Below are 20403 nucleotides of genomic sequence, written 5' to 3'. Positions count from 1 at the left end.
CCAGGGTCAGCACTGGGTGGGAAATGCTCTTTAGTGGAAGCCGGCGTGCGGCAGAAGCAGCCCGATTCAGGCTCATGGCAGCCAAGCGGCAGGGAAACAGTGCTGGGCCTCCAGGAGGAATCGGCTCCGGCTGGGATGTTTGGGGGTTCTAGAGAGCACTGTCAGTGAGACTGCCCGTCTTTGGGGGGACACGTCAGGGAGGGCGTCTAAGATAACATCCGCGGCACACACACAGGACTTGGCAACAGAAGCCGGGCTGGGAGGCTCAGGGACCTGCAGGCGCTCCCCTCGCCCATCGCTTCGTCTAGGAAAACGACCCCCAGCTGCATTGTGCCCCGCAGCTCTGGACCAGGGGCGGCCAGCAGCTGTGGCGCACACCAGGCGCTAGAGCGGAGGGAACGCGAACCGCTGCGCGCCGGCCAGGGCTCCGGCGCGCCCCCTGATGGCCACCACGTGTTCTGCAAGCGTGCGCTGGGGGCGGAGGAATGGCGCTCCCCGCGGCGCAGGCGAGCGCGCACCGGCACTCCCTCCAAGCATGGCCGCCGGGGCTGGACGGCCTCGGCCCGCCCCGCACAGCCATGGCCGCCGAGGTCCCACTCACGCGCTACCCTGATTGGACAAGCCAAAGGTGGCCCACCCCCCCGGCGCACGCGGGCCCAGCGCCCCGACCAATGACAAGACAGCAAGCCTTGGGCTCGGCCCGGGCCGCGTCACTTCCTCCGCCCCTGCAGCAAGGGATAAGAAACCCTGCGCCAAGACCTCCTCCTTTCCCGGGCGGCTGCCGAAGATGGCGGAGGGACAGGTCGGGCTCTGCGCGCGCCGGGCGGTGTGGGGGTCGGGTGGGCGCCAGGCGGGAGCGCAGTGGGGGCGCCCGCGCCGCGCCGCGCGAGCAGTGGGACTTAAGGACGGCGGTTAAGCGGAGGAGGAACGCTTTGGCGCCAGGGCAGTGTAACGTGGGCGTAGCGAGCCGCGGATGTCTCTAGGTACGGGGCGACGAGGGCGCTACGCCTGCCCGGGGCCGCGCGGGCCTGGGGCTTGGCTTCCCAGCGCCCGCTGAGGGCTCGGGCTTCGCGGCAGGCAGTTGGGGTGCGGGGAGCTCGTGGCCCTGGGCGAGGGGGGACGGCAGGGATGGAGGCGCCCGGCTACGGTGCCGGCTTCCCCGCAGCTGCTGAGAGCAGCGTGCCGGCTGCTGCCGCGGCCCACGTGTGCTGAGTGAACGCGAGGCACGTGGAAAGCAGACGTACGCTGAAGTAGCGTGGGGTTGCGGCTGGTCAGGAACCGGATTTCACCTCCCCTGTTAAGATGTCTTAGAGGCAAGCCACTAATGCGAAAGGCTGTAGAATGATGCTGTCTGGAGCGTGTTTAGTTTACGTGCTCGGAGGATCCCAGGGATATTCCTGTGTGGGGATCTCCTGGTTTGGGCTGGGTTACAAGCACATGCCGGCCGTGAGAGGCGAAGACTGCCCACCGCTTGCCAGAGTTACAGACAGGACAGCTTACGCCGAGTTGATAGGGTTATAAGATGGTCCTGTTGAGGCTGTGAAAGCCACTGTGGCCTAAACCTAACCCAAAACAAAGTCCTAGGATAGAGTTTATTATGGCACAGGGTGTTTGCACAAGAGCCAGCAGATTCCCGCTAAACAGCCGCTTGAGGCTTTTGGTGAGGCTCGTTTAAGATCGCAGGAGCTTGCAGTCTTGATTATGTATGCTGGAGCAGCCTTAGGCTTTCAGAGGGGTTTGTTGCGCCCCTTTGGGCACTGTCTGGTTAATTTGGCATCCCGTGGGAAAAGGCACTGGAGTGAGGGGTTGGTAAGTAGGCAGGGACAGCCTGACTGCTTCCTAAGCCTTTTTGTCTCCCACAGGTTCTAGTGTTGGATGGCCGAGGCCATCTTCTGGGCCGCCTGGCGGCCATTGTGGCAAAGCAGGTACTACTGGGTAAGTTTCATTCAGAATTTGTTTGCCTGCGAGTCAGTGATGAGCAACAATCACCATCTTTCGTTTGAGTCTCACGACAATGAGATCAACCCATGCACCGCTCTGAGACTCGCCAGTCCCGCCTTGTCCCGGACCCCTGGCTCGTTTGATTTTGGAGCAGGAGATTGGCTTTCCATCCGGGCTGTGGTTTTGCTGGATCTTGGGTGACTTTCCTGACTGTCTACACAACCCATGTTCTCTCTAGGCCGGAAGGTAGTCGTTGTCCGCTGTGAAGGCATCAACATTTCTGGAAATTTCTACAGGAACAAGTGTGAGTGAGGGCCTGGGCATCGTCTGGGAGTGGTGCTGACTTGGGTGTAAGGGCCTGTTTATGGGACTGAGGCCTCAATTTTCCTTCTGACAGTGAAGTACCTGGCGTTTCTCCGAAAACGGATGAACACCAACCCTTCTCGAGGACCCTACCACTTCCGAGCCCCAAGCCGCATTTTCTGGCGCACTGTGCGAGGTGAGCTGGGGCTGTGGGTAACATGGAGAATGGGGGATCTGGCAGCCTGTGATGAGGATATCTCCCACTCATGTTCGAGTTTCCCGACTATGAGACAACTCTACATGCACTACCATCTGAGGCTAGCTGGTCTCCCTGCTCTGGGCTAAGAGGGTTTTTCAGCCCATCTGAAGGCGCCTGCCTATCCCACAGGCATGCTGCCCCACAAGACCAAGCGAGGCCAGGCTGCCCTGGAGCGCCTCAAGGTGTTGGATGGGATCCCTCCACCCTATGACAAGGTGAGCCGCACAGCCTAGCCTCCACAGCCTGTGTCCAGCGTCTGTGATGTGCTATTACCTACATTGTTTGAACCTCATGAAAACGACACTGGCTGAGACGCCGCCCCGCCAGCCTCCTTCCCAGGTGTTGCTCACAAAAGTTCTCTGAGCCCTTCTCCTTCTCTAACAGAAAAAACGGATGGTGGTCCCCGCCGCCCTCAAGGTTGTACGGCTGAAGCCTACCAGAAAGGTAAGCTCAGTTGCAGAGTGGTCTCGTCTCGGTGGCACCTCAAGACTGGCAGATGATGGTTTTATCTCACGATGGTCTGCGGATGCCACTGATTGGCAGTGTCGATAATGCCACAGGCTTAACTGATGCCAGGAGGGGCTCCGGCGTAGGGGGATTTGTCCTTTACTAGAATCTCTAGGGTCCTTTAGCTCACCCTTGTGCTGCTGGGGCACCTTCCATGTCCTTACAGCCTTGTGCCCCTGCAGTTTGCCTACCTGGGGCGTCTGGCTCATGAGGTCGGGTGGAAATACCAGGCAGTAACGGCCACACTGGAGGAGAAAAGGAAGGAAAAGGCCAAGATCCACTATCGGAAGAAGAAGCAGCTCTTGGTGAGGACAGGACCTGCACCCTGGCGTGTGGGGGTAATCCTGGGAGAAGCAGCCACTCACTACCCTGTTTCTTCACCCCACAGAGGCTTCGGAAACAGGCAGAAAAGAATGTGGAGTCGAAGATCAGCAAGTTCACAGAGGTCCTCAAGACCAATGGACTCCTGGTGTGAGCCCAATAAAGACTTTGTGCTAATGCCTGCCTGGCCTGCCTTCCTCCACCGCCGACCAGGGGAGTTGGGGGACTGTAGGAGGGGGCTTACAAAGCTGAGAGCCCATCACCTGCCTGATGAGCTTTACTAAAGATAACTGTCTGACCCAGCGCCATATTCCGTAGCTCTGAGAATGGCTGCCATACCTGGGCTGGGATTTAGAAGTAAACACTGGGAAGTGTACTGCCTTGGCCCCTTCAACACTTAACCAGAAAGCAGCTTCGCTTTCTTGCTGCAGGGTACTATTAATAAATTATTTGACTTGAACTTGGTGTCTTTGCTGTGTCTGCTGTGTAGGCAGGGGCAGAGGGGCATCAAAGATTGGCCTCTCAGTGGGCTGTGCTTCAGGCCCCACCCTCTGTCAGAGGCAGGATGGGGGATCCAGGCCTGAGAATTACAGGGGCTTTTTAAGACTTGGATAGTAGGCTTAGAAAGGGTGAGTTTGGATCAGGCAGTGAACCTGGCAAGAACGGTCTATACATACACACTCTGTAGACCAGTCTGAGTCTAGTGCTTAACCACCTGTGAAGATTTTTAACGTGAGATTGAGGCCTGACTGCTGCTGCCTTTAGAGCTGGGATTAATGAATTGTCATAGTGCACCTATGGATGGGTGGGTTTCTGAGTGACTCACCCTCAACTATAATTTCTATTCCCTCTGAGAGAAAAGCTATGTGCTGGGGAATGGTGGCACAACTCTCTAATTACAGTAATTTTAAAAGTAGTAGCAGTAGGACCTCTGGGTTTGAGGTCAGCTTGGCCTACAGAGTGATTTTCTAGACAGCCATGTCTACACAGAGACCCTTTCTTGGAAAGAAAAAATACTGAATCTCTTGATTCAGCCTTGTGCAGGAAGCGAGTTCCGGGACAGCAGATGTGTTGACACAAACCTTTCTGGAAAAGCCATGTGCTAATGTACCCTTGTCATTTTGGAGTGGATGAGTTGGCCAGCCTGGGCTAAAGCTGGTAGACGTCCTGTCACACCCACGGGTCACAAGTGAAGTGTGACGTTTGGAATTGGATCGGTCTGTCCGCTCAAATCAGAAGTCCTCCCGCTTCATAGGAGTTTGTGGGGTGCGTGCTACCATGAACACAGACGTCTCTGACCCTTCCTCTTTGTCCCCCCCCTCGATGGGGAGAGACCACTGCAATGTTTCCTTCAAAGTCAGATTTGTGAAGGCCGTTTCACTGCTGGCCCGAACCGGCCGAGTGCTGGTGCTGGGATTAAGCGCCGACGCCATTCGCCGCGACGGCAGGCATGAAGCTTCGGCTGTGCAAGCTCTTCTGGCTCCACTGGCCGGTGTGGGGCGCCCACCGCAGCGGGCCGTCCTCTCGGGCCAGCCTGTGACTCAGGCCCTGAGCGAACACGCCCGATGTCACGCTGGCGGTTCAGAAAAGCCACACTCCGGTCGCACGCGCCCGCCCTCTCCTACGACGCCCGCAGGAAAGATGGCCTCCGCCGCCTCGCGCCAGGACGCCCAGAACCAGCCCGCGGGGCCCCGGGCCCACGTGACCGCACGCCGGCAGGGACGCCCCGCCCCCTCGACTCTCGCGACACTACAGGACGCCACGCCCCAGCCTGGAGTAACAGCCCGGGCGATGGCCGCTTGAGGTCTCGCGAGATGGCAGGCTCCGCCTCCCGCCCCCATAGTCCTCCACCATCATGGCGGCGTACGGACGGTCGCCAGGTCGCGTGCTCGGTACCGGAAGTGCCTCCTAAACCCGTCCAGGGCTGCTCCTTACGCCACTTCCGCTCCAGCGCGCAGAGAATAAGGGACGCCGGAGCGGGCGCGCCTCCCTTTCCCTCCGGCGGCCGGGAAGATGGCGGACATTCAGGTTCGTCCGGGCTGTGGGCTGGCGCCCAGTGCGGGCCCGCGCTGCTCTGGGGCCCTGCTCCCCGGTGCCGTGGCGCTTAGCCGGAGCCAGGGCGTCCGGAGGGGCCCGGGCCCTCCGAGCCCTGCCCTCCTGCCTCCGCCTGGAGCGCCCGGGAGGCAGGGCTGGCCCCGGCCCAGCCCGGGGTGTGTGCTTTGGAAGACCAGCGTGCCCCAACGCCGTCCCAGCTCAGCCGGGGCTCTGGGCGGCGGGACGTGTCGGATCCCAGGGCGTGAGCTAAAGCGAGTGCGGGGTGACTGGTGTAGACGGGCGCCTGCTGCAGCGGTGGTCTCAGCACGCTGTTAATAATCCCTACAGACAGAACGTGCTTACCAAAAGCAGCCCACCATCTTTCAAAACAAGAAGCGTGTTCTGCTGGGAGAAACCGGCAAGGAGAAACTCCCCCGGTACTACAAGAACATCGGTCTCGGCTTCAAGACGCCCAAGGAGGTAGGTGCAGGACAGGACCCCAACACATGGGTCTCATGTGGCCCCGGCCTGGGGGGAGCATCGCCACCCCGCCCTTTTTGGAGCTGCTGCCTCTGGGGCTCCTGGGAACTGTAGTTTGGGTCCCTGGGGCTACATTCTTGGTTGAGTTTATGAACCCGTAGTCCAAACGGTACTTCCTCATCCTTTCAGGCCATCGAGGGCACCTACATAGACAAGAAATGTCCCTTCACCGGTAACGTCTCCATCCGAGGTCGCATCCTGTCCGGTGAGTGAGGGCAAAGCGCCTCCAGGTCCCTGAATCGGGACCACTGGCAGATGATGTCCATTTTCTCGATGGTCTTCAGACATCCCCAAGGGCCACTGCTGAGACGCCGATGGGAAGCAAGGCTGGTGCCACAAACGGGCGTTGTTTGGTGGGGCCCCACTCAGCGGCTGCATCTGAATTACTGTGGCCTGCTGACGCCTTCCTCCCCACTCCCCCCAGGCGTCGTAACCAAGATGAAGATGCAGAGGACCATCGTCATCCGTCGGGACTACCTCCATTACATCCGCAAGTACAACCGCTTTGAGAAGCGCCACAAGAACATGTCCGTGCACCTGTCGCCCTGTTTCAGGTGAGTACAGTTCTCTCCCACAGCCTGGGCCAGTCGGGCTGCTGGGGGGGGCCCATTTGGACAGGGTGGCTTTGGGAGACAGTGGGGTGTCCTGTGGGCAGAGCAGAGTGAACGCTGGTTCTAGAGCGTGATGACGGCTGGGGGTGGGCAGTCAGGGAAGCCGGTGCCAAACATCAGGGAGAAGGGACAGTTTGTTACTCTTGGCAAATGTGGGGGGGAGCCGAGGTGGGCACCCTTAGCCTGTCCCTGGGGAGAAGGGCTGTGAAGAAGGCCCCTCTAAAGACCCCCACTTGCCTAACTCCACAGGGATGTGCAGATCGGGGACATTGTCACCGTGGGAGAGTGCCGGCCCCTGAGCAAGACCGTGCGCTTCAACGTGCTCAAGGTCACTAAGGCTGCTGGCACAAAGAAGCAGTTTCAGAAGTTCTGAGGACTCTGGCTGACTCCCTGGAACAAATAAAGTTATTTTCCAGCTTAAGACATGGCTTGGAGTCTTCTGTGTCCTGGACCAGAGTGGGGGTTGGCAGGGCTCTCCCTTGGGGTTCTCCGACCTGGGGGTGCCCTGCTGTCTTTCCTTCAGCTGTTTTCTGTTGTTTTTTTGTGCCTTGATAGACTTTGGCATCCAGGTAGACAGTTAGCTGCTGTTGCAGGCCCCTGGCCTCCAACCCCCAGTCTCTTGGGAGGAAGTTAAGTGAGGGTGGGCCTCTGTGCCTCAGGGTAGCCTGGCCTTTCCCATTGGGCCTCTGGCATTCCTGCAGCTAAAGAGTGAACAAGGTAAGACACCAGGGGAGGGCAAGCTCTCCACCTTAGTATCGGTCTGCTCAAATACCTACTTCCGCAGAGCTTCCACTTGAGAGGCCTTGTGCCCAGGGCAGGGACAGGGTGGGGTAGGGCAGAGGACCCCAGCATGGTTGGTATGGACGTGGGATTAGTGGGGACACCCACTCAGGAAAAGGACCCAGGGCATCCCGAGGTATGCGGTAAGGGCACAGACAGACCTGGAACGAGAAGCCGCCGCTGCTGGGGTCCCCAGGTCCCTGGCCCCCAGGCCTGTACCAGGGTCTGAAGTCCAGCGCTGGTACAAGGGTTGGGAGACAGGGCCTTGGGAAGAGTCCGCCGCCGCCTGTGAGAGATGTGTCGCACCTCCCCGGGCCCTTCAGCCTTTTAGGCTGCTGAGGGAGGGGGTTCCTGTCAAAGGAAGTGGTCCGCGTCAAAGCGAGCAGGAAGGGGCAGGGACAGGTCAGGGGGCCACCGCCCAAGCTGGGAGCCTGTCAGCCACCCTGGGGGAGGGACTGTGCAAGGGACAGGGACCCTGAGGAATGAACCCCGTTGTTTAGAGGTGTGGCCCCCCCCAACCACAGGTGCTTCCGTTCGGGTGGGGCCTGTGTTTACAACAGCCCAGTTCCCTCATTTGCTCGAGTGGTTGGTGAGGTACCCTTGTCAGGCCTACAGGGGGGAGAAGACTCCTGGGGACCCTCCAACACTCTTACCTGAAGAGGGGAGCTTATGGTTGGGCCCTCCTTGCACAGCTGAAGAGCCCAGCGGTTTCCCTCTGTCCTTCCCCACGGCTCTCTGGCTTGCTCAAATCCCAGTGCCAGCCAGACCTGGCACCTCCATTCCAGGCAGCAGTGTCCTCCCTGATGTTTTTAATTATTTTGACAGTCTTGCTGTGCCCGTGGCTGGCCTGAAGCTCCCTATGTAGACCAGCTTGGCCTCAGGCAGGCAACTCTCTGCTCCTCCTGTCTCGTGGGTGTTCAGCCGGTTTTTCTCTGTAGACCCAGCTGCCTCTGCCTCCCAAGAGCTGGGATTAAAAGTAAGTGCCACCGCCGTCCAGTTCCTTTTCATCTTTAACCTTGGGCACCTGTTTCCATCTGGCAAATGTCCAGCTCCAATCACTTGTAGACATCAGTGGTAATCCAGATACTGAGGAGGCTGAGCTGAGGCAGGAGGATTGTCAAAAGTCAGAGACCAGCCTGGGCAATTTAGACCCTGTCTCGATCAAAACTAAAGAGCTAGGGATGTGGCTCAAAGCTGTGACGCCTGCCCAGAGGCCACCAGCAAGGGCTTGTCTAGACTGAGCCTCATAGACCTGGTATTACAGCATTGGGAGACAGATTTGAGGAGGAGACCCTGCCTCAAAAATAAACATGCTGGACAGGCGCTCAGGAGACAGACAGGCGGATCTACAAAGCTACACAGAGAAACCCTGTCTCGAAAAAGAAAAAAAAAAAAAAAAAAAAACACCCAGCATAATGGTATGGTTGGTGTACACCTTTAATCCCAGCACTCAGGAGGCAGACAGGTCTGAGAGCAGCCTATCTGCATAGTGGGAACCCTTTCCAAAGTGAAAATATCTATGTGAGCCTGCCACAGACTCTCGGAGGTCAAAGTAGCCCCCTTCCACATGTGGGCCTTCATGCTTGGCAACAAGAGCCTCTACCCACCAAACCATCTCTCTAGCCCACACTTCCTCCTCCGTTCTCCTAATCAGACAGTTGAACCTACTTCCTGCCTGTTTGTTGCAAAGACTAAGACTGTCTGTCCCCCTCATCATCCCTGGAAGTGAAAAGGAGCAGGTAACGCCAGGTCGGTGTCCTGAGACTGAGTCCCAGCTCTCAGCAGCTCTGTGGCCTTGAATAATTGACTCACAACCACAGACCCTCATTTGTAAAGGGTGTCCCACCAGCAGCTGTCCAGGTGGGACTCTAACTCAGGGACCAATGCCCTTTGGCAGGTCGCTGTAGAGGTTTTCTATGGTAGGAAACCTTGGGGCTTTTACAGCAAGCTCTGGCATCGGGTTAGTGTGTGTGTTCCTGGAAGATATGTAGCGGGTTAGTGTGTGTGTTCCTGGAAGATATGTAGCGGGTGAGTGTGTGTGTTCCTGGAAGATATGTAGCGGGTTAGTGTGTGTGTTCCTGGAAGATATGTAGCGGGTTAGTGTGTGTGTTCCTGGAAGATATGTAGCGGGTGAGTGTGTGTGTTCCTGGAAGATATGTAGCGGGTGAGTGTGTGTGTTCCTGGAAGATATGTAGCGGGTTAGTGTGTGTGTTCCTGGAAGATATGTAGCGGGTTAGTGTGTGTGTTCCTGGAAGATATGTAGCGGGTTAGTGTGTGTGTTCCTGGAAGATATGTAGCGGGTTAGTGTGTGTGTTCCTGGAAGATATGTAGCGGGTTAGTGTGTGTGTTCCTGGAAGATATGTAGCGGGTTAGTGTGTGTGTTCCTGGAAGATATGTAACATGGCATATGTGGTGGAGGAAATTGGCTCCAGGTAAGACTTCTCAGCAGGGTTCTGGCTTTTGCTTTGTGAGACTGGGTTTCCTCTGTGTAGCCCTGGCTGTCCTGAAACTCACTCTGTAGACCAGGCTAGCCTTGAACTCACAGAGATCCATCTGCCTCCCAAGTGCTGGAATTAAAGGCGTGTGCCACCACTGCCTAGCACAGGGTCCTGGTTGGTGATGGCAGGCTTCAGGCCCACCAGCTGCCGACAGGGCAGGCCTGGCTCGGCTAATACTGTGGCATGGTCTGACCCTAGTATGAAAGATGACTGGAATATTCTAAGGGAGGCAGAATGGCCAGTAGGTGTTGCTGCTACTCCGTTTGAGTTTTGTCTGACTGTCGCTGTCAGGGAAGTCACTGTTTAGCCCAGTTAGCCTCAGATTCATAATCACCCTCCTGCCACAGCCTCCAAAATGCTGGGACTGCAGGTAGGTGTGAGCCCTGGCTCCCTGTGTGCTACTGAAATGAACACAGACTGACTTTTGTTTGTTAGTTCTGAGACAGGGTCTCTGCATAGCTCTGACAGACCTGAAACTCACTGTGTAGACCAGAATGGCCTTGAACTCACAGAGGTCTTCCTGTTGGGACTGAATGTCCTGTGCTACCATGCCTGGCCCTGGTTTTTTGTTTGTTTGTTTGTAGGTTCTTTTCTCTCTCTCTCTTTTTTTTTTTGTTTTGTTTTGTTTTTTAGACAGGGCTTCTCTTGCTTTGGAGGCTGTCCTGGAACTCGCTCTGTAGACCAGGCTGGCTTCGAACTCAGACATCTGCCTGCTTCTGTCTCCTGAGTGCTGGGAGTAAAGGCGTGTGCCAGCACTGTCTGCCTGTTTTTGTGTTTTGGTTTTGTTGAGTTTTTGTTTTGAGACAGGTCTGTACTATGTACCTCAGGCTATCCTCAAACTTGTGGCATTACACCTGCCTCTCACTTGTTTCCCTCACCCAATCCAAGCTGGCCTTGCGGCCTGTACCTGAGGGTGACCTTGAACTTGTGATCCTGTCGCTCGCTACCACCTCTTGAGGAAGAATTCTACCAAAACCAGAATGTTTAAAGAGATTTTTCTTGGGAGAGATGGCTAAGAGGTTAAGAGCACTGGCTGCTCTTCCAGAGGACCTGGGTTCGATTCTCAGCACCCACATGGCAGCTCACAGCTGTCTATAACTACAGTTCCAGGGGGTCTGACACCTTCACACCAATGCACATTAAAAAAAAAGTTTCTTCCTTAACCTAGTAGTGGCGGTGCGCTCCTTTAATCCCAGCACTCGGGAGGCAGAGGTAGACGGATCTCTGTGAGTTTGAGGCCAGCCTGGTCTACAGAGCAAATTCTAGGGCGGTCAGGGCTACACCATGAGACCCTGTCTTGAAAAACAAAACAAACCAAAAAGCCCTTTAAATTACAGTTATTTCGTTAGTATATGCCTGTGCCACAGAGCGCATGCGGAGGAGACAAAGGCGCTGGCTGGAGCGGCCCAGGAGTAGAGAAACACTTGGGCACAGAGGGCGGGGGTGGGGAGGTCTGGGCGCTGCTGGAGAGCTACACAGAGAAACCCTATCTCATAAAACAAAAAATCTTGAAAGTTTCATATACATCACACACAACCATTTTAAAAAGAGATTTATAGGGGCTGGAGAAATGGTTCAATGGTTTAAGAGCACTGACTGCTCTTCCAGAGGTTCAAATCCCAGCACCCACGTGACAGCTGACAAGTGTAACTTCAAGATCTGATACCGTCATGCCGGTCATTGTTGACACACACCTTTATGCCCAGAGCTCAGGAGGCAGAAGCAGGGGGATCCCTGAGTTAGAGGCCAACCCAGTCTTGAAAAAAACCAAACCAAAAGATCTGACACCCTCACACAGACATACATGTAGGCAAAACACTGATGCGCATAAAATAATACAAATAAATAAAATTTTAGAAAGATTAAAGACATATATGTGCCTGAGTGTGTGAGTACATGCATCATGTGATTTAGGCATGGACATGGATGAAGAACAGAGCACACCCAAGTGCAGTCCTGGGCTTCTCAAGAGACTTCCCGTGGGCTCTTAACAATCGCTATGTAAGGGGCTGGAGAGATGACTCAGTGGTTAAGGAAGAGCACTGGCTGCTCTTCCAGAAGACCCGGGTTCAATTCCCAGCACTCACATGGCAGCTCACAACTGTCTACAGCTCCAGTTCCAGGGCTGTAGTGAGATACTCACTTTGTCCACACCTGTGGCACAGACCACGCCCATTGGGGGTGGGGACAGGGGCAGATGTTACCTGGGGTATCTAAGTCTGGGGAAGGGGCTCCGGGAGCTCTTTTGCTTGCAGCACAGGGACAGAGAACATCTGGAGGCATCCTTGGGGCCAGGAACCTGCTGGTGTTCATCTGTCTATGTTGTGAGTTATTTCTCCCTGAATAAACATCTATTCGGCCTATTTGCTTCTCCTGATCCTTATTAAATCTCAATACAGGGAACCTGAAATCTTCACACCAATGCACATAAAATAAATTTCAATAAGTTATAAGAAACAATATCTAAATGATTTTGAAGGCCATTGAAGTTACTGCGCAGACAACTGTTTAAACATCAGCGGACAGTTTCCAGAGGTCAGGTGCCGCCTTCTACCACGTGGCTTCCGGGGATTGAACCCAGGCCCTGGAGTTTGCACAGCCAGCACCTTTACCAGAGGAACTAAGTCTCCAGCCCTCTGCAAACACTTTCTTACTTCCTTTTGGTGAATGAACTCAGAGGGTGTTTACTGAGAGGGCTCAGGGCAACACAAGGTGCTTAAGATGTTTCTGTACAGAATGCAGTTTATGGTCTTGCTTTCAAAATTCCAGGAAAATTGCAGGTTCACAGCTGGGAAAGGAGTAAGACAAATTCAGGGGTCATGTATACTTGGCCTTAAACATAGTTTGTTGCAATTTTATATTTCCTTGAACTATTGATACATAGAAGAAATGTTGTCCCTTTGTAAGCAGCTGTCACCAGTTTTTTTTTCCTTCCTTCTTTCCTTCCTTCCTTCCTTCCTTTTTTTTTTTTTTTTTTTTTCTTTTTCTTTCCAAGACAGTCCTGGAACTCACTCACTCTGTAAACTAGGCTGGCCTGAAACTCACAGAGATCTGCCCATCTCTGATTCCCGAGTGCTGGGAGTCAAGGACCAAAGGTGTGGGCCACCACGGCTTGGATCTTTTCTTTCACAAAGGAAAATTTTATGTGTGTGGGTATTTTACCTGCATGCATTTGCGTGCACCACCAGTATGCCCAAAGAGGTCAAAAGAAGCCATCAGATCCCCTGGAATTGAAGTGGGTGCTGGGAACTGAACCCAGGTCCTCTGCAAGAGCAGACAGTGCTCTTGACTTCTGACTCATCTCTCCAGCCCCCTGAAATTTTATTATCCTTATTGTGCATATGTGGGGGTCAGAGAGCAATTTTCGGGGTCTGTCCCAGCATTACAGGTCCCTGGGGATGGAAATTGAGATGTTGGCAGCCAACACCTCTACCCACCAAGCATCCTGCGTTTTCTTTGTGGTACCTTTTGTCCTTTAGTTCTGTAAAACTTAGGAAACACCTTTGCTGCCCCTAGGACAGTGCTGACAGGCACTGACTGAACTCACTAAGACAGAAGGCGGCCACAGGGGGTTACTAGCTGAAGCAGTGCAGCCACAGCAGAGTGCCCTAGGGGCCCTTTCTGGAGCTGTGTCTCTGTCTCACAGTGTCACATCTTGTCCGGGAGGGCACCTGCGGGCTCGTGTCCTGCCCACGCGAACAGCTCACTTTGCTGAGGAATAAGTTTGACAGTGTGGGTTGTCTCTTCCAGGGGCTGGCTGGCTGCAAGCATGGACCACAGGGTCAAAGTTCCAGTGATGTGAGTGTGCTCCGTAAAGAGTCTTGGAAAACCAACCAAACACACAAACATGAGTAGCTCTAGGGACCAGAGGGGCGGCTCAGCAGGTAAAGCGGCTTACCGTGCTGGCATTATGACCTTCCTTTGATCCCCGAGAACAGTTCCAAAGGGCTAGCCTGTGACTGCTACATACGCACCATACACTACCCATGTACATGTGTCCTCTCCGTTTTTCCCCCTGCCACGCCCTGCCACGCCACGCCACACATACACACATAGTAAACTTGGGGGGAAATCTTGGAACTGGGTCTGAAGAGGGCTCAAGACCCAGATTCGTTTCCCAGCACCCACATGGAGGCGCACAGCCATCTTTAACTCAGTTCCAGAGGAGCCGATCCTCTCTTCTGGCCTCCCTGAGTGTCAGGTGCGCACAAAGCACACAGACACAGATACAGACAAACCACCCACACACACGAAATAAAAATAAAGAGAAAGCATTGAGGGAGGGAGGGAGGGAGGGAGGGAGGGAGGGAGGGAGGGAGGGAGGGAGGAAAACGTGAGCCACTATTGGGGCTGAGGCTGTCACTTATCTAGAATTAGGGGTCTGAGGTTCAATCCCCCGTGCTTGCAGACTAACTAGCAAATTACCTAGCTAAGTGCACGCATGCGTACATCCAGAGCAGAATGTTCTATGGTGGCGTCAGGAAGCATTGACACAGACTGCAGCCTGGCTTGTGAGCTTGGTTCACGCTGGCCAGCCACAGCTTTGCTCAGAGCCCAGCCTGTTTCGAAGGCAAAGCCAATTTACCCTGAGACTAAAATGAGGGCTCTCTTCAACTGTGCTGTGTTGTGGGTGGGTGGAGGAAAGAGGCCACTCCAAGGCGAAATTTTAAGGCCTGTGTGGCAGGAGGAGGTCCATCCAGCCTCTGATGGACTGAACTGAGCCTCTAATCATCCTACAAAGGGAATATTTATTGATTGTTCCACAAAGCTGCTGGTTTTCGGGTAAAGTATTTCCTCATGCCAAGGTCCCTAATCTAATCTATATGTCCCTCTAAAGGAAAGCACCACATGCCTGCCTCCTGACTTGAGTCCTTTTCTGTGTACCCTTCGCAGTACCCAATAATCTAAGCCTCAGGTGTGCCCTCGGAGTCTTGTGACCAAAGTCATGCAAAGGCTCTGAGCCCCTCAGAAAAACAACTTTACCAATCACGGAACAATCGGTGTTTTCCACACATTCTTCAAGGTCAAAGTACTTCTAGAAAACAACTACTCACTCTGTTGACCTTGGATACAGAGAAAACTACTCATTCTAACATTTACCCTGGGTACAGTGAAAACTATTCATTTTAATGTCCACTCCAGGCACGGCGGCTCTGCTACATCCCTGTGTTTTCCCGTCTTGTTTAAGCTATATTAATTAGTTGAAGATTATGCACTCATACAACGAAGACAGCAATTTCTTTTTCATGTTCTCTCATAGTCTTAGTCTTAAGTATATGTAAGTCAGAACACATTTGCACGTCAGTAAAATTATTACAGCAAAAACAAGTATTAAAAACTGCTGGGAAAGAAGCCTATTAAAACGATTCATAGAATTAAATGAATAACCATTCCAATCATCTGACATGTTCGTCTTATAATGTTCTTTTAGTGAATTAATGGATCAGAATCAACAGATATGTCTTGCCATGGCCTTGACAACTTCACTGGCATCCAAGAATAAATAAACTTTCAGAAGTGATACCCAGTAACACACTAGCATTAATGCAGGGTATGGAGGATACAGTGTCCGTAGGTGACACTACAGTCCCTGGGGTACCGTTGCATAGGCCATTTCAGTAATGTATGAAGTGGGACACATGCCGCAAAGCTAAAGGACAAAGTATACCTGCCATTGTAAACATTGAGCTTTCCAAAGTTTAAGACGGTGCAAGGCATTTGCTAATTTCCACAAATTAGTCTGAGCTGAATTGCCAGATGATAGCATAGAACCTGGCATTCTAGCCCATAGGTTCATCAACAGTAGAGCTAATTTCCATACTTTCAGTCAAACTGCACCAGCCATCTTAACTCTGAGTGAGAATAGTTTCCAAAGGGCTGCAGTCTGTGACGTCTCCTTGGGAGATGTTAATGAGACTTCTCGCTCTGACACTGTTGCTAATGCACCAGTCAGACTCCTTGTTGGTAACCCACATCTCCCAGAGAAGTAGACTTACGGAACTGGTAGCATTAATCTCCTGTCCTCTAAATCCAGATGCATGAAGCAGATAAAATTCATCATGAAAACTCTCGGTTATGCTATGATTAACTATAGATAATAAAATTTGAAAAGTTATATTTAGGCACTGAGTTCCATTACCCATACAAATAGAACCCCCTTGCGCTCCCACAATATAGTTTATAATCTCCTCACCTTTTTCCTCAGGCTGAGCCGATCCACTGTGCTCATAAGGACCAGGGAGCCAAGAGGATTCATTCTGCAGCGGGGATATCCACACCTCCCCAACCTACCCCTTTGTTAATTGGAGAATTGGGAATAGAAACCCAATATGACCAGTTCCTACTACAGTTACCACAGACACACAGTGAGGGGCAGAGCTGTAGCCTTCAAAGGTTTTTGTTTTTTGTGGGTTTTTTCCTCAAATTTTTGTCAATTTTGATGTTATTTATAACTTCTCTCCTACAAAACAAAACATAAGCACACCCTCCAGCCCACCATTAACAACTTCCCTAATTTCCATTCTGATGTGTTCGGAACATCCTGGTTGATTTAATTCAGCACCTTTTTCTATGGTTCAATGCCTCTCTGCAGATGTTTTCATTAGCATTAGCATTGAAAAAAACTGTTTTATTTTATTGGAAACATAAGCAGTAGTATTATGTTTTAACTTGTATTGATATACCCTGTACAGCCATTGTTTCTAATACATATGTAATTACAGAATCAGCCTTTTTTGTTTGTTTGTTTGTTTTTTTGTTTTGTTTTGTTTTGGTTTTTTCAGACAGGGTTTCTCTGTAGCTTTGGAGCCTGTCCTGGAACTTGCTCTGTGGTTTCTGGGAATTGAACTCATGACCTCTGGAAGAGCCGGCAACACTCTTAAGCCTGAGCAATCTCTCCGGTCCATATTATTATTTTGTTCTTGTTTTCCAAGACAAGTTTTCTCTGTGTAACAGTCCTAACTGTCCTGGAACTCACTCTGTAGACCAGGCTGGCCTTGAACTCACAGAGATCCACCTGCCCTGCCACCCAAATGCTGGGATCATAGGTGTGCACCACCACATCCGGCCCCATGAAGGGGCCTTTAATATTGAGTTATTTCCACTCTGAGGGAAAAACAAAAAATATTTAAACCAAAATCAAGCAAACAAAGAAGAAAATCCTACGTTCTGGGCTGGCTGTGTGAGCTCCTTTTGTAGCTGTGGAGCCCCGAGCAGCGGGCCAGTCTTTGGAATCATCTGGGTGCTGTAGCTCTAGTGGGCCTTTGGCTGGAAGAGCTCAGATTCCAGCTGACATGGATTTCTCCCAATCTTTTGGAGCAATTCTATTCTGAAAAGCCCAGTTACCGGGATCTGTCTCACATGGGGCGGGGGGTGGGGGGGGGTGGGGTGGCGGAGGAGCATTCCATTCACCACCTCTGCTTCTCTAAGTTGCTCAAGTTTGTCATTTCTGGAGGGTTCCAGCTAATCATTTCCCCCTTTTTTTTTAACCTGAGAAATAACTATTTTTCAGTCAGGGTTTCTCTGTGGTCCTGTCTGTCATGGTACTCATTCCGTAGACCAGGCTGGCCTCAAATTCACAGAGATCCTCCTGCCTCTGCCTCCCGAGTGTTAGGACTAAAGATGACAGATGCCACTGCCACTTTCTAGAAAGTACTTCTAGAACACAGCTAATGTTTACCCTGGATACAGTGAAAACCATTCACTCCTACAGTACTTACCTCCCACCCAAACCACAGATCAACACAGTCCCATCTTGGGGTCTAAGGTCATCTTCTGAAGCTGCTTCCTGCTGAGATCATCGTGGAGGCCTGGATAGTGTTCCTGCTCTGTCATAGGACCTCAGGACCTCAAAGAATGCAGAGGAGCCCAGAGACTGGAGAGACGGTCGGTCTCAGGAGACAGAGATGCTACAAGACCACACTGATGCTGTGGGGCATGGCCAACATGCCCGAGACAGCGCTCTCTGGAGCTTAAGGCTGTAATTGGGGATCGACCCATCAGCTTGGTGGTTGAGGGAGCAGGAAGTTTGACAAGACTCCGTTGGTAGGGATTGCTGTACAAACACAAGGAGCTGAGTTCAGATCCCCAAACCTGAGTAAAAGCCTGGCACAGTATCCTACCTTATCATCCCAGTGAGGGCTTCAGAGGGTTCAAGAGGGACACTAAGGTGGATTATTGGGGACTAAGGAGTTTATTACCAGAGTTATTAATGCCACAGACAGACGGACAGACAGAGAGGCAAACAGCATAGCTGGGCTTTGAGGAGAGAAACAGAGTCGAGAGGCAGAAATGGTATCTTTTTTGCACTTCTCTGAGATTGAGAAAGGTTGAGCCAGGCTCTCTGGTTCCCAGGCAGGGAAGGTGAGGGGGAGCAGCCTGTGTGGCCATCTATACCTACTTTGATGTAAACTTACTCCCCAGGTGAGAGGCCCCGCTCTCCTTGCTTGCCGGGATGTCTGTGATGGCTCACTCTGAGTCTGTAGGTGTCTGTAGGCTGCTGTGGCCTGAGCAGATTTTTCTATTCAGTACAGGGGTGGTGGGTGGTGCTGAGACAGATGGAACCGAGAGCTATTGGCCAGCCAGTCCAGCTGAGCTTTGAGTTCTAGGTTCAGTGAGAGACCTTGTCTCAAAACCAAACCAAATCAATAAACAAAACAACTCAAAGCGAGAGAAAGGGCCTTGGCTACTCATTAGAGTCTGGCGGTGTCTATGGGTGAGTGTCCCCAGGTGTCATCAAAGACAGTGAGCCTGGCCTTGGTGGTTCAGGCCTTTAGTCCCAGCACTCAGGAGGCAGAGGCCGGTGGATCTCTGAGAGTTCGAGGCCAGCCTGGTCTACAGAGCCGAGTTCCTGGACAGGTTCCAAAACAATACAGAGAAACCCTGTCTTGAGAAATAAACAGACAAACAAACAAGACAGACAGGAGGAAGCTGCTGCCTGCCTTTCCATGGGCAGAACAGGCTAACTGGGGCCCAACAGACCCACAGTCTCAGGACTCACGTGTACCTTGACTGCGTTGGCAAGCTTGGATAAGTTCAAGTCCAGACGTTGTCTAGCAGCTTCTTATCCTAGAGGAGGAGGGTTTCAGATAAACCCAGTCTCCCCATTCAATGTGAGGGGCACTCCAGAGAGGCTGAGCTCAGGCCTGGGGCTGCCGTTACCCTGGGCCTCAGGGACTTGATGGGTGTTCCCAAGATAGGACACACAGAGATAAAACGTCTAGGGTTCAGAGAGATTTGTATGGGGTGAATGTGTGCTGGAAAAGACTTAAGAGGCTAAATGGGGCTGTGCAATCCACAGTAAAAAAGAATTTATGTATTTATTTATTTATTGTTATTGTTTTACTTTTGAGACTGGGTTTCTCTGTGTAGTTCTGGCTATCCTGGAACCAGCTCTATAGACCAGGCTGGCCTCAAATTTAAGAGATATGCCTACCTCTGCCTCCCAAGTGTTGGCACTAAAGGCACGCACCATCACCCAGCCAGAATTTTTTTTAAAGAATATATGATTTATTTTTATTTTGTGTGGGTGATTTGTTTGCACATGTGTGTGTGGACATGTGTGCCTGGTGTCAAGCAAGGCTAGAAGAGGGAGCTGACTCCCCTGGAACTGGAGTCACGGATGTTTGTGAAGTACCATGTAGATGCTAGGAACTGAACTGAGGTTCTCAGGAAGACCAGTCAGGGTTTTAACCACTAAGCCATTTTTCTAGCCCCTTAATATAGGATCTCAACAGTATTATTGGGAGGCCTGGGAGGCCAGGTGTGGTGGCACATGCCTTTAATCCTAGTACTTGGGAGGCAGAGACAGGTGTGGATCTCTGAGTTCGAGGCCAGCCTGGTCTTTTGTAGAGTTCCTGTTGAGTTCCAGGACAGCTAGGGCTACACAGAGAGACCCTGTCTCTAAAAACCACAACCAAACCAAACAAACAAGGCAACCACAACAACAACAACAAAAACCCTATTGGGGCTGGAGAAACGGCTCAGGGGATGAAGATTGTCAAGAAAAGATGAAGACCAAAGTTTGGGTCCACAGGACCCACATAAAAAATGGGCAGGCTTGGTGGCCTTTCTGTAATCCCAGCCCTGGAGGCTTCAGGCAGAGGACCATAGAGTAAGCTGGCCAGCCAGACTGGCCAGAACTGGTGAGCTCTGGATTCGATAAGAGACCCTACCTCAGTTAAACGGAGAGCCGTCAAAGCTGACAGCTGGTCAGCTCTGGGCCCCCTCAATCGCACCCACACACATGAAGGAGAATGCACATAGGCAAACACACAGACACACAAGTCTACTATGCGTGAGTGTAGGGAGAGAGTTTTCAGACGCCCATGGGTCCCAGAGTAGCATTCTCAGCTTATGGTTGTGACCCCTTTGGGAGTCAAACAACCTTTCACAGGCTCACACACCAGACACCCTACCTATCAGACATTTACATTACAATTCAGAAGAGTCGCAAAATTACAGCTATGAAGTAGCAATGAATATAATTCTGTGGTTGGGGTCACCGCAACATGAAGAACTTCACTAAAGTGTCAAAGCATTAGGAAGGTTGAGAACCATTGTTCTAGATCCTTCCAGAAGACGGAGGGTGGCAGGGTGCACGAGTGGTAGA

At 52.4% G+C, this 20403-nt stretch overlaps 2 protein-coding genes and 5 non-coding genes across 7 annotated transcripts; all 7 read left to right on the top strand.

Annotated features, from left to right (window-relative positions):
* The first annotated feature begins 671 nt into the window (after nt 1–671).
* On the top strand, nt 672–3508 carry Rpl13a (ribosomal protein L13a). Its single transcript, XM_051174280.1, has 8 exons — nt 672–802; nt 1863–1935; nt 2180–2245; nt 2339–2440; nt 2633–2718; nt 2888–2947; nt 3193–3315; nt 3399–3508. Exons 1-8 carry the CDS (start codon nt 788–790, stop codon nt 3483–3485), a joined length of 612 nt encoding a protein of 203 aa, XP_051030237.1. The 5' UTR covers nt 672–787; the 3' UTR covers nt 3486–3508.
* Nucleotides 1965–2047, top strand: LOC127214036 (small nucleolar RNA Z195/SNORD33/SNORD32 family). The gene has a single exon (XR_007833758.1). It is a non-coding gene; the product is annotated as a small nucleolar RNA Z195/SNORD33/SNORD32 family (small nucleolar RNA).
* Nucleotides 2482–2566, top strand: LOC127214035 (small nucleolar RNA Z195/SNORD33/SNORD32 family). Its single transcript, XR_007833757.1, has one exon. It is a non-coding gene; the product is annotated as a small nucleolar RNA Z195/SNORD33/SNORD32 family (small nucleolar RNA).
* On the top strand, nt 2754–2821 carry LOC127214037 (small nucleolar RNA SNORD34). Its single transcript, XR_007833759.1, has one exon. It is a non-coding gene; the product is annotated as a small nucleolar RNA SNORD34 (small nucleolar RNA).
* LOC127214038 (small nucleolar RNA SNORD35) lies at nt 2995–3082 on the top strand. Its single transcript, XR_007833760.1, has one exon. It is a non-coding gene; the product is annotated as a small nucleolar RNA SNORD35 (small nucleolar RNA).
* A 1776-nt stretch (nt 3509–5284) lies between the features above and the next one.
* On the top strand, nt 5285–6937 carry Rps11 (ribosomal protein S11). Its single transcript, XM_051174334.1, has 5 exons — nt 5285–5359; nt 5714–5845; nt 6035–6110; nt 6330–6459; nt 6766–6937. The coding sequence occupies exons 1-5, from the start codon at nt 5345–5347 to the stop codon at nt 6887–6889; spliced, it is 477 nt and encodes a 158-aa protein (XP_051030291.1). The 5' UTR covers nt 5285–5344; the 3' UTR covers nt 6890–6937.
* Nucleotides 6156–6245, top strand: LOC127214040 (small nucleolar RNA SNORD35). Its single transcript, XR_007833762.1, has one exon. It is a non-coding gene; the product is annotated as a small nucleolar RNA SNORD35 (small nucleolar RNA).
* Nucleotides 6938–20403: the final 13466 nt, after the last annotated feature.

The sequence above is a fragment of the Phodopus roborovskii genome, unplaced genomic scaffold, assembly GCF_943737965.1.
Source record: "Phodopus roborovskii unplaced genomic scaffold, PHOROB, whole genome shotgun sequence".
Classification (NCBI taxonomy): domain Eukaryota; kingdom Metazoa; phylum Chordata; class Mammalia; order Rodentia; family Cricetidae; genus Phodopus; species Phodopus roborovskii.
The sequence above is the reverse complement of the archived record's forward strand: the minus strand, read 5'-3'. Positions and strand labels throughout refer to the sequence as shown.